The following is a 14052-nucleotide window of genomic DNA, read 5'->3' as shown; positions in this document are numbered from 1 at the left end:
GTTACTTTATATTCTGCTTGATGCCATATGAATGACGTCACTCGAGTTTTGCCGAAAGAAAAGACGTTTACTTCCGTACGCTCTGTGGCTTCTTCTTATTCTTTGTTGGATCAAAGTCAGCATATAAACATTTAAAATAAAACAGAACGTTTTAAGTTCCGAAGGCGGAACGTTCAATCGTAACACGTTAGATCGTGAGATTGATACATTAAAAATGTTAAAACAAATATAGGCCTATATATATAAAATTCTGAAACTCAAAACGGTTTTGGTAACTGGAAAAAACATACTAATATAATACAAACAATCCGCCAGAGAAGGATGACGTACAACTGTGAAACGAACACCATGGGCCCAGAAACAGCAGAAGTGCACGTGATACACAGCGGGACGAATAGCCTGGATATGCATTTCAGGGCTACACAGCCAACAGGGATCGCGATTACTGGAATTTTCCGGCATTCATGATTGTACTGAAAAATACGAAGATACTGCTTCACGGTAGATTTTTCGTTTGAAGTTTGTGGGGTGTGGGTTTGTTCAGTTTTGCAAACAGTTAACAATATGATAAGTTCAACATAACTGACCAGTTTTCATGAGAATTGCCGATTTGGGACATGGCTACCGCGACCACCAGAAAAGCCTAGAAATTATGAACATTTCTGTGTTTTCTTGATAGCGGCGTACGTGAAAACTAGAGCAAGCAAGAGTTACGTCTTAAGCGCATGCTTCTTGATGCACATCCAGGTTATCTTCCGAGCAGATCTCCATGTCGTTTGGCCAGGCGCGTGGCCGTGTGTATCTGTGATTTTAACACCTCGTGCACAGTTACAGCTACTACTGCTTCCTTCCCGTTATAATCATCGTCTCAACCCTTTTCCTTTCCTTGTTTTGTTTCCCCGTCTTGACAACACACCATCAAAACTTTTATTCCGGCTCGACAGTTTAATCTTGAAATCAGACACGACAGCAGGGTAATTGCCGTTAATTTGGAAAGTCTTTGGGCTCACGAAAAACACAAAGTGGCGTTTGGTTGGACAAGTCATTATCACTTTCATCTCCCTGTCCTGAAAATATTTTTAATTCTGCAATGTTTGGCACTTGTGGCTGTCTCCTTGGCGCTCTCGGGCAAATTAAACAATGCCGCGCGCTACTTTTACGTGGCCCTAGAATTTAACAAGGCGTATCGGATGTACTGTAAATGTGTCTTTTTTTGTTTCGCTTAAATACATGTAATAATAAAATAGAATGTAAAAAAAACATTGCGGAGAAGGAAATGGGGAACTAGGACTTTCAATTGTAATGTCGACAGAAACAAAGACTTTTTTCGGCGACCCTACCAATTTCCTGAACTCTTGACAAATGTAATTGGAGCTTAAGTGCACTTGAACTGCATTTGGCTGTCGCAAGTTGAAGTTTTAATCCCGTTCTTGCCATCTTATTGTCTCACAGCGAGGAACATTGGGAGGAAAAATTAACAGAGACCGGAATGAATTCTTTTTAAAAAGCTGCATGTGTGCACATGCTCTTTATTATCTAATATGCAGGCACTGTGCTTTCACAATCACTTTTCAGTTTTTGTCGGAAACGAATCATGAAAATGACATGAAGTCCTTATTCTAACCACCAGACAGTATCCAATGCACATGCCCGATATCGAAACAACAAAAAGAGAACACAAGTGTGAAGAATAAATTATTTTCTATTTTTCAATTTCCCTGTTCTGTTTAACAGGTAATTATATATACTTTGACGAACACAATCTTACGATAAATTAAGATTAAATGCGAAAGAGCATACATCGCGCGTGCGTGTACGTACGTGAGCGCGTATATGAGTGTGTACCCGTGCATGAGTGCGTTCGACGGTGCATTCGCAGTGTTGCTCTTTTTGTCTATAGGACAGTGACGAAGACCGGCTATGACCACTTGAGCACCTGTGTACTATTTTCCCGTTTTCATTATTATTTAAAAAAGAAACCGCCCACACTCCCGGTTTCCGATGTCACATGAACCCGACTGTGTAATATTCGGAGAAGCAGTGATTGTAATTACATGTACTCGGTTTATCTTCCAGGGAATTCCAGCAGATCACAGCGCTGCGCACAGACAGTAAAAAAAGCTCAGTACCAAAGCTCACGTGCAGCTGTGTGTACACAACGGATCACCGCCTTTTGCCCTCATATACCCGAGTAGCTGCGGGGGTTCCTGCTTTTCTTTATCCCGTTTCTGCACTTCCCTGCAGCTAGGGAAACACGATTTTCATCCGTTTTGGGCTTTTTATTTTTTAATCTTTATCCTTTTTTTTCTCTCCAATTTTCTGCCATTTTTTTCCCCCCAGTGATCTTTTTCTGTTTTGCTGTAATATTTACCTGACCCTCGCCTGCGGCCAGCGAGCTGGAATTACAAAACGGGTTTGTGCTGATTGGATGGAGATCGGTTTTCAACCAAGTGCGCTGTTTTACCTGCCCGAGGCTATCAAATATGAGATCTTCTGAGTCCGCTGCAGTTGTTGTGGTGGAATATGGAGATGAGAATGATTCACACAGGGAAAAATAACACGCGCAACTCAGTTTTTAATCATAAAAATTATCCTGCGCCGCAGCAAGCAATCAAAGAAATTGGAGTGAAATAAAACTGTTTCTGGATTCTTCGTCTGGAAGCTAATGAAATCTGACGTCGTGAGGTTAAACAGTATTAAAGAATACGTCATCATTAAATGTCGTGTTTAAAATCCTAAAAGGCTACAGGAGTAAGGTCCCGCAGTGGGGCACTGCGGTTATGAAATTAAAGGCCCCTCCTGTTTTTGGAACCGCAGGAGCTTTCTAGTTTGCTGTTAGGTAGATTTTTGGTTCCTCTTTCCTGTCATGCTCTCTTTTTCTTCATGAATTCTTTTCTTTTTTCTGCCTTCTTGCTCATTCACCTGTATTTTTTCCAAAAATCTCTTCTCTTGCCGCTTGTCTCGCGATTCATGTATAGTTTAATCTGTTAGTGTTCTGATGTAAGTCCAGCAGTAGATAGGTTAAGCCTATTTTAACATACTGGAAACTGGTAATCTTCCAGTAGGTATTAATTTAGTTTTACTAAAGCCTGCTGGGACACAAGTAATGGGTTAGTGCATTTGTAAACAGGAATCGCTTGACAAGTGGCCCCCTTCATCCCCCCCTTCCTCGTCCTGATATGGCTCTGCGTAGTCGGCTGGACGTTAAGCAACAAATAAACAAACAAACAAACAAACAGGAGTAAGGAAAAGATAATGTCATTGAGTCAAGCGAAAAACAAAACCAATCGATGTAATTATAAGCATGCAAAAAATCAACCATATATGTTGGCAGAATTGGCCTGTGTAATTAGGCTATTTTGGGAAAAACGGAATTAGTTCTTGATACAAAACACGATCACACGCATTTCAAGAGTCTGCCCATCTTCTAAGAATGACTCGAATTTGTCATGTTTCATTCAATCCATTTCTTTGTTTTGTACCCGTTTATTAGCTGAAATGTGTGACCCCCCCCCCCCCCCTCCCCAAAGGCAGCCCAAAGCCTCTAATAGTCTGCTTACAGCTCAATGAGAATCGCTTCAATCATTTTCAGGATCCATGAATTGTAAATTGATGTTCCCGAGTTAAATATGTGTGCCTCCTTTTTTGTGTAGCGTTTTTAATTCCGAGACCCTGCAACTGCGACTCAAATTTCTTTAATAAGCTCGGTTATGAAACAAATATTTTCTGTTCGAATCGATTTTGGAACTTGGATGAAGATCGGGTTCAACTGACTAGTTTTCTTCTGGGACAAAGCTACTGTTTCCTCTTTGTCATTTTCTTTGTTTATCTAAACAACAAACATACACACAACAAAGTATGAAACAAGAAAATACGCGCATAGAATCAGGGAAAAGAAATATGATCTGATATCGTTCCATGATCTGATAGCACGAGGTATTTAATTCAGTCTATATGGCTGTTTGTGTCATATCTCCAATAAATACAAACATTTCTCCACCAGAGAGAACATGCCCTGTTTCCTGTCTCTACTTCCTCATTTTCTCCCCCCCTCCCCCCCTCCCCCGTGTTTCCTTCTTTCCGTCTTTCTTTGCCTTTCGTCCTTTGGATCTTTGAGATGCAGCACTTTAAAATGTTTAACTTGCAGCTTTTCAGAATGACTATTCTGAGAAACGCAAACTATCGTTTTGGGGGCAATGTAAAATGTATAGAAGCCTGGCGTCTGGAATGTCCCTTTACTTTTCCCACAATGACTTACACATTTAATCTTACGCCGGAAGCACTGAGACGACATTCATTCAACGCCGCGGTTCTAGTCCTGTTCTCCTTGATACAGAAATAGTGGATACTGTATAATTATGTTCGTCTGTCTATGTGTGCCTTTTCTGTGAAAGCATGTGACTCCGTTTCCCTTTCCTCCCCTCTAAAGTACTTTTCAAGGTCTGCAGTGGTGCTACAAAAACACGACTTTTAACTCGAAAACGCGGTTAGATGAGGTAGGGTGAACAAGCAAAATCGTCTTCAATGATAGCTTTACAGGCCTCAAACCATTGACACCGAAAGTGTGTGTAAATGTGTGGTCCAGTGAAATGTCGTAGGTCTCAGGCCGTTGAAGCTGAAAGTGTGTGTAAATGTGTGGTCCAATGATAATTCCATAGACCTGAGACAGTTATTGACATCTACTGTCTATGTAAACGTGTGGTCAGACAGTGCCGATGGCCATAAAACAGTACATTCAAACCAACAGTAGGAACAGACGACTTCGTTATTGACGATGTCTACCATCGACCAGATGATAATTGATTGTCTAGCTTGCTTGTCTTTCCAGTTCCCTCTGCTTATTTGGACAGTGTTAAGCGCCGTTCACATCGCCGATTTTGAACCGACTTTTGTTAGCTAGAAGTCTTTTAGAAATTGGCGACACAGAATCGGTGAGAATTTGGCCATGTTAACAGACCCTTCGATTTTTCATGTTAACAGACCCTTCGATTTTCAATCAGCTCTCATTCGACTCGAAACCCGAGTAGAGCATTGTTCAACTTTCTAGCCGATATTGAAACGACTTATTCCATTTGGGGCTACATTTAGCGCAGCTTTCCATTGGCTCGCTTTTTCATGCTTCCGAGGCGTAGACGTGAGGAGTCTGGTGAAAATCGATGAGCCACCTCAGCTGTTGAGCGACAACTTTCCAGCGATTTAGCGCTACAATGAAAACGTTCAGCAAGGCTGCTGACACTCGGATGAAAAGCATCCATGTGGACAGCACTTTACAGTAGGCTTGCGTACACCACAATGGGTTACTTACGGAATCAACGGTCAATCCGGAACGGAGAACTACTGAAGTGGGCGCAGTGTCTATAACAGCCTGCTAATTACCCCATTGAAAACGCTTCCCGTTGAACATTCCGGATGGTTTTTCCACGGAACTGACTGACAAACGCAGCGTTAGGTTATCTGTCGTTGCGACGGAAAAGGACGGAAACACTAGATGGCGCCATTGACCTGCAGGGTCTTTGATGTGCGGTGACCTTTTTATATTTGGAAGTACAGTGCACTTTACTTTTCAGTTGTACGTTTTCCGATCACGTAATGGTGTACTGGGAAAGGGGGTCAGAGCAAGGAAGAAGGAAGGAATCGAGGTGATTGATCTATACGGGTTTAAATGGGACATTCCTTCTCGTGACATACCCGGTTGTTTTTATCAGCGATTATGTTAACCACCAGAGATCTGTTTTAAGCTTATATTACGGGATGTGAATGCGTGATATATTGTGTAAAAAATTCCATCTCACACGGCATTAATAGGTAGGCTAACATGCGCCTTGAGTCGCCTTGTGTGGTGAGATACGTGCGCGATATAAATCCTCGTAAATAAAATAAATAGATAAATAAGAGCATCCTACAACTGAAATACATGTATATATAAACAGAAACCAACAGCCTGGCTGCTTTCTGTGCATTGTGGGAATTTCTTGTTGAATTGATTCAGGACACCTATATCAAGCTGCTAAACTAATTGAGAAACTTTCTTTCTTGTTGAATTGATTCAGGACACCGATATCAAGCTGCTAAACTAATTGAGAAACTTTCTTTCTTGTTGAATTGATTCAGGACACCTATATCAAGCTGCTAAACTAATTGAGAAACTTTCTTTCTTGTTGAATTGATTCAGGACACCGATATCAAGCTGCTAAACTAATTGAGAAACTTTCTTTCTTGTTGAATTGATTCAGGACACCTATATCAAGCTGCTAAACTAATTGAGAAACTTTCTTTCTTGTTGAATTGATTCAGGACACCTATATCAAGCTGCTAAACTAATTGAGAAACTTTCTTTCTTGTTGAATTGATTCAGGACACCTATGTCAAGCTGCTAAACTAATTGAGAAACTTTCTTTCTTGTTGAATTGATTCAGGACACCTATATCAAGCTGCTAAACTAATTGAGAAACTTTCTTTCTTGTTGAATTGATTCAGAACACCTATATCAAGCTGCTAAACTAATTGAGAAACTTTCTTTCTTGTTGAATTGATTCAGGACACCTATATCAAGCTGCTAAACTAATTGAGAAACTTTCTTTCTTGTTGAATTGATTCAGGACACCTATATCAAGCTGCTAAACTAATTGAGAAACTTTCTTTCTTGTTGAATTGATTCAGGACACCTATATCAAGCTGCTAAACTAATTGAGAAACTTTCTTTCTTGTTGAATTGATTCAGGACACCTATATCAAGCTGCTAAACTAATTGAGAAACTTTCTTTCTTTCTTTCTTTGGTGTTTAACGTCGTTTTCAACCACGATGGTTATATCGCGACAGTGAAAAGGGGGGGGGGGGGGGGGAGATGGGATTAACACACTTGTTTATTGCTTCTTGTTCACAAAAGCACTAATCAAAAAATTGCTCCAGGGGCTTGCAACGTAGTACAATGTATTACCTTACTGGGAGAATGCAACATTTCTTACATACTGCCTGACTAAAATCTTTACAAACATTGACTATATTCTATACAAGAAACACTTAACAAGGGTAAAAGGAGAAACAGAATCCGTTAGTCGCCTCTTACGACATGCTGGGGAGCATCGGGTAAATTCTTCCCCCTAACCCGCGGAGGGAATTGAGAAACAAAATCCTAGTGAAAGTTTAACATAAGGGAAGGAAAACGATTGAGCAAAGCAAAGAAATATTATAGTCAAAAATGAAATACGACGCACAATCATACACAGTGTATATGTTCCCCGTCACAGATCTGTCCAGATTTTCATGTGGAGTAAAGAGAATCTTAGATTTGGATACATACCAAAAATCAACAGCGTCGCTGCATTCTGTGAAGAATGTTTTTTTAAATTTTTTTTAAACTAATTTTGCAGATTCAGTCACATGTGCTGAATGATAAGTTTGCTTGTTGACTAGTTGTTAGTTGTTTAATTTGTTGCCCCCACAGTCTATGTTACATCTTCGTTCTGTTTTAGATCTGAACGCTTTTGTGTGAGTTCTGGTTTAGTGTCAGACTTTTTATGTGTAACTATGTGTCTATTACTTATCTTACGTGTTTTTGTTTTTGGTTTTTTTCTTTCATCTTTTTAAAAACAATTTTTCTAGATTATTTTATATAACTATAAGTGGTCGTTGTCTAGGAATTGTGTGTAATGCTTGTATGTTATTTCTTACGAGAAAACTTTTTATGTAAAATGTTAAATTTTAATGTCTAATGTAAAGCGCCATGAGACTGCCATTCGGCGGTGAACAGCGCTATAAAAATGTTTTATTATTATTATTATTATTATTATTATTATTATTATTATTATTATTATTATTATTATTATTATTATATACTATAGGTGTCACAGAAGTGGATCCCGCAGTGGGGCACTGCGGTTATGAAATTAAAGACCCCTCCTGTTTTTGGAACCGCAGGAGCTTTCTAGTTTGCTGTTAGGTAGATTTTTGGTTCCTCTTTCCTGTCATGCTCTCTTTTTCTTCATGAATTCTTTTCTTTTTTCTGCCTTCTTGCTCATTCACCTGTATTTTTTCCAAAAATCTCTTCTCTTGCCGCTTGTCTCGCGATTCATGTATAGTTTAATCTGTTAGTGTTCTGATGTAAGTCCAGCAGTAGATAGGTTAAGCCTATTTTAACATACTGAAAACTGGTAATCTTCCAGAAGGTATTAATTTAGTTTTACTAAAGCCTGCTGGGACACAAGTAATGGGTTAGTGCATTTGTAAACAGGAATCGCTTGACAAGTGGCCCCCTTCATCCCCCCCTTCCTCGTCCTGATATGGCTCTGCGTAGTCGGCTGGACGTTAAGCAACAAATAAACAAACAAACAAACAAATCACAGAAGTGGAAGGGTGTTCTTACCCCGTGTAAAAGCTCAACAATAACAACATAACATAATGATTGAAGAAAGAAAATCAAGAAAACAAACGAAGGAAAATATGGGCAAGAAGGAGACACGACGCAAAAGACATCGCCCTAAATAACTGTGTCACTGCCTGTATGCAGTGGTTCCATGTCGTCATGCCTCCTGGAAGAGACCATACTAATATTACAGACAAATATGTATTGATGACTCTAAAAACACTTTTAATTATGGAATATGTTGCCTCGGGCTGTTTGCAGATGAAGCGGCTTATCAGCCTGAGGTTTGTGTGAGATGAACTTGAAACTCATTCAATTTCGAATCGAGTCAATGAAAAATACACTGCTAATGTAAACCGCGCGTGGTTACGCCGCTCTCAACTCTCTCAACACACACACACACACTGGCACACACACACACACCGTGCTCACACACACACACACCGTGCACACACACACACACACCGTGCACACACACACCGTGCACACACACACACACATACACATCATACACACTGACAAACACACACACACCGTGCACACACACACACACACCGTGCACACACACACACACACACACTATGCACACACACACACACACACACACGTGACGACACAAAGCCTCCTTAATTTCATAAACGCAGTTCAGAAAATGTTAGACTGATGACTGAACCTCAATCAATCTGGGTGGTTTAAAAACACGTTGCCTGTAACTGACTCACCTCAACTGAACACGTGATAGACGGAGGTGTATAACAAAACGCCAGAATGCTATTAAACTGCGCACAACTAGCAAATAACTATACTAAGTTATTAACGATTTGGCCTTTTTTGCCGGGGTTCAAAGTCCATCCAAGAAAACTACGCACTCAGCCCCACCCGAACCCGGCCTTTCAACCCAACATTGTTTCGGTATGATCTGGCACTACAGGGTATGCCAAGGCCCCAAAAGATGGGGGCAAAACGAATCAAAAATTCAAGCAGGCCCAACAAAGCCCCCAGCAGATTTTGCGGAGGTGGTCACTGACTCACGCCTTACCTGTGACCTTACACACTACCACCAGCTGGCTGACCGCCTCTGCAATTTCCTGACCTACTTTTTTCAGCTGGGGAACTCCCTCTAGCTTACGCCTTTTTATCGTGTATGTAGATTTTGGTTCTCCGACATCTTCATTCTTTTGGAGGCTTGGTCGTTGGTATTGACTGTATTCAGCAACGATGTTCCACTTCGGTTGTCTTCTTTGACAAAAATGCGTTTATATTTTCGCTTCTGTCACTTTGTACTCTCTAAGAGCAGTACTCAGCCTTAGTCGCAGAAATGAAAGGCGCCGACTCACACTGCGCAGCCAAAATCGAGAAAGAATACAGTCAGTTGATCGCTTTTTGACAGACTGCAGACTGTGTCCCGTTTCCTTTGCGCCCACGAGCGTCTTACCCGCACAACCACCTGCTCTGCTACTCATTGCGACTGGCTGCCTATGTAGGTCATTCTTGCCTCGCCTTCGCTCTGACCTTGCCAGTTCGCGGGTTTCCCGAAGACGCGCGTGTGGAAGAAGAAGGAACGTCTGCCAAAGATGTTACGACAAAACACGCAACAAGTGTCCGTTCAGGACGAGATTGACCGATCGAACTGGAGGGGAATGCCGCCAGCTCGGCCTGGGAAGCTACCGGACTCCGCACACGTGGGCCATGAAGCGTAAGAGGTTGAAGAGAAGTGATAATGAAGGGGAGAGTTGTGCGAGGGGCTCTGTTCCCAGTCAGTGGAACAACATGGCGTAACCCGTTAGACAAACACAGGCGCAACAGGCCGACGACTAGGGGGAACGTTTTCGGCTTCTTTCCAAATCGTGCGTAATTTTGATGAGTGATACATGGCAAACCTTGTGTTGATCACAGGTCTTGTATTGTTGTAAGAGCGAGGGATGATTACCAGTTTGTTTCTTCTTCATTAGCAACACAGTGCAATTATGAATACAGTTATCATCACTATCACAGTATCAGACGATAACAACGAAGATAACAAGTTCAGACACAGATCAGTTTGCAGCTGAAGCCACTCCTTTTGAGCTTTCGTTTTTGTCATTTAGCTGTTCGACCAAGGTTTCCTTGACTTTCTTGTTGCCCTTAGGCCTAATCCGTGACTACAGGAACACAATACAGTACAAACCGAGTGGGTGTAAAGTGGGCGAAAATCTCCATGCTTCAGTGATTTATCATAGACCAGTATAAAGGCACTTTTATTATTAAGTTGTGGATGAAGTTGTGATTTTGGTTATTTTTTTTAGACAAGTCTGGTTTGTGCAGTAATTAATTGTTTTACTAACAAAAGCAACACCCACAAAAAGACATGGGACAAAGTTTGTTGACGCTAATTCATATACCCAATGCACCACACATGAGTGCACTGGACTTTGAGGAGTCAGAGGAGTCCTGTTCTTTGTCAGAGTGCCACACATGAAGGGTTGACTGTGTCCTTAAAGTTTCACCTGTTGTTGACCAGAACTTTTGAGTAGGCAGGTGGATTTGGGCCAGTGTATCCACTATATATATGTCTTTATTTTTTTTTTATTCAGCCTACAATTCATTGCTTCACCACAGATCAATTCCACAGTGCTTTTCAAAGATTGTGTTCACCATGGCCATACTGTTATACAGTGCAACCCTCCATTTAAGGCCACCCCACTTTCAAGACCCTAGTTTTCAAGATTTCCAGTTCTTAACCTGTGTACATTTACCTCCATTTTAAGGCTCCTTTCCCTTTTAGTGCCTGATTTTCTCAGATTTGTGGAGGTCTCTAAAGGGGGGGGGGAGGGGAGTACAACTGTACTATATGTTCACCAGGGTCATACTGTTAGTACCCCTCAAGCTGCACATGTGGCTAGGGTAGAAGGGCTAATAGAAAAGATTCAGGATTGGCTCCTATACATCCAGTGAATCAGAGAGGAAGTAGGATTGCCAGGGTGGTGTACAGTATGTAGTTTCAAGTAACTTGGACAGATAATGTGGAGGATGGTTGTAACAGAGAAAATGTATATGTAGGTTGGTGCTGAGTGAGTCTGCGTGAAGCTATTTGAATGTGACTCGTGAGAAAAGTGAGCAACCAACCAATCACAATGTAAGCTTTTTAAACATTGTCCATTTGTAAATGTGAGACAGTTTCTTTTAATTTTTTTTAACTTTTCTTTTGAATCACACACTGCATGTGTGCACACAAACTGTTCCCAAGAAATATGATAATTCTTCATATTTAAGAAAATTGAGGGGGGGAGGCTGGACACAAGAGCTCACGAGTCACATCTGGGTTGAATTCTGAATATTGAGTGTTATCAATTCACACAGAGAAGACTTTTGGAACTCCCATTAGCAAAGATGTGTCTGCAACTTTCGTTTTAATAAAAATGTGGTGCTACTGTCAACAAAAAGAAATGAAAACTGTTAATGTTTTATTCATTAATAGCAGTGAATGAGTAATGCATGGAGGTGCACAACAACAAACAAAAACAAAACAAAAAAAGGCTTGCAAGGGTTTGTCGACTTACAAACTGTAAAATCTTCTGAAAGTCAAAAATGTTATAAATCATCTTTTTTGCATGTGCTTTTTCAAGAAACACAATAATTGAAGTTTTATTTTGACGTTTTACCGCTTTCTCTATTTCAGGTTCACTTAGAGACACAGTTTATTCTTGATGGCTAAATAAGTAAAATCTAAAATACTGTGATATATATGGAATTAGTCATTTTTCTTTAAAATGTAAACTACAAGAAAGTGAGAACTAAAATCTGATGAAATGCCTTTTTTCTGTGTTGCAGGTTCACCTAAAGTCACAGTTTATTCTCAACGGCGTATGCGTCATATGGAGGGGCTGGGTTGATCTTGATCGGCTTGATGGCATTGGAAGTCTGGAGTTCGACGAAGAAAGAGCAGAAGTGAGTACACTGTACTGAAACCAGAATGGAACCACCCTTTTACTTTCAGGCCTCCAATCTGAGAAAATCAGGTTGTATGAAGGGGAATTGACAATGAAGGCAAATCATAAAACAACCACACACAAAACCCACCCCAAAACAGGGTCTCAAAGGCCGAGGGTCGGGTATAAAAGCAGAGCGGCGCGTGGCACTTCAGTCTAATGTCCAACCCTTTTCAGGAAACGAGCTCTCACTTGAAATATTATTTTCAAAAATACTCTGTCTATACAAACTCAAAAGCACCATTTTTGTCAGGCAAATATTTGAAGGTGTACACGACACATGCACCCCAAAAAGTGTGTATAATAAGTCCTAGATAACGTACTTTCAGAAAAAAAATTCACTCACCAAATTTGAATTCAAAATCAAACAGTTGTCAGTCGTGGTGGACTGGGCGGAGCTAAAGACTCGAGAAAGATAATGTCCACGCACCGCTCATTCCTTTTCGGCAACACACACCCGCCACATAACGTTTACCAGATGTTGCCTGACCCCAAAGTTCCGGTCACTCCGCGCTATTGCAGCCGCCCTGGATGCTACATGACACCTCTGGCTAATCTGCCTGAGCACTTTCAATGATCGTTCTGTAATTAATAAATCATTTCAAAGATAGTCTGCACTTTTCGAATGTTAGTTTGGTTTATATTACTTCTTTTTTTTAAAGTGAAACATATCCATCCGAAAAAAACCGTTTTCTTCTTGGGCTAAAAGGTGAATACCACACACACATACACACACACACACACACACACACACACAACGGGAATTTACAGAGGTTCACAAGAAAGGCACACACACCAAGGAGAGGTATGCAGTCTGCTGTTGGCTTGTTTAATCAAGCGGAATGCCTTGGCCACTGCATCCACCAGACTAGGTAACTTGGGTATTTTGGCCTGTTGGACCTCGGCCTTTAAATTCGATAAGTCTTTAATCAAGGGGTCCTAAAAAAGAGGTTCTACTGTACTACTTCCCTTGCTGATGGGGAAAGTTTGTTGGGCTCTGCTGCTCTAAAACCCCACCCACAACTGTTACTTTAAGGGTGTTCTCTTGTTCTTGGTTTGGTTGTTCTTCTGCCCAGGCAATATCATGATCTCACTAAAAGGCATTTAAATGTGAACTTGAATATTAACAAGCTCCTGTCTGTAAGAAGAAAAAATGGGCACTAGGGGAATTATTCAGTCCTTGCTCTCCAAATTTAAATGTTTCTGAGATTCTGATCATTTAGAAGTAATTAATCATGTTTTGGACATATCATTATGCAAATAGATCTGTGTGTTCTTGAGCACAGTGGAGAATGCAACATCTGTTCCTTAACTTGTCGCCAGTTTTTCAGAATTGGTGTCCGAGTTAAACAAAAATCTTTGGTATATCTGGTGCTAATTTGTTAAGTTTCAAATGATTGTTACCAGTGAAATTTAACAATGAGTATGGAGTAGAGACTTCAAATGCAATTTATTTTATTTTATTGTCATTCAAACCCTGTCAGGTTCTGTTTTTAAAGTAACAAAATTAATTTCTCAGTTGGAGAGACGGGGAACAAAATCAGTACCTCTAAATTAAACCCCATGTAAATCATTTTTAATTAGCATTTTCTTCCATGTATCCACAGTTAAATCTAATATTTGAGAGAAGTTTGATCAAATGAAAATGAGGACAAAAATACAGCATTACCAAATACTACTCTTGAGTAATTACGTATTTTCCCCACTTGATGTTGGGGAGC

The 14052-nt window shown here is 40.5% G+C and overlaps 1 protein-coding gene across 3 annotated transcripts in view; it reads left to right on the top strand.

Moving 5' to 3' along the window:
* LOC138967596 (core-binding factor subunit beta-like) overlaps positions 1-14052 on the top strand; it is a 59916-nt gene that overhangs the window by 36922 nt on the left and 8942 nt on the right. For all 3 annotated transcript variants that reach the window (XM_070340198.1, XM_070340214.1, XM_070340206.1), the window contains exon 4: positions 12174-12290. In XM_070340198.1, the coding sequence (XP_070196299.1) occupies positions 12174-12290 (117 nt within the window). The remainder of the gene's footprint in view (positions 1-12173; positions 12291-14052) is intronic.

Source organism: Littorina saxatilis, linkage group LG1, assembly GCF_037325665.1.
Source record: "Littorina saxatilis isolate snail1 linkage group LG1, US_GU_Lsax_2.0, whole genome shotgun sequence".
Lineage (NCBI taxonomy): Eukaryota > Metazoa > Mollusca > Gastropoda > Littorinimorpha > Littorinidae > Littorina > Littorina saxatilis.
The sequence above is the reverse complement of the archived record's forward strand: the minus strand, read 5'-3'. Positions and strand labels throughout refer to the sequence as shown.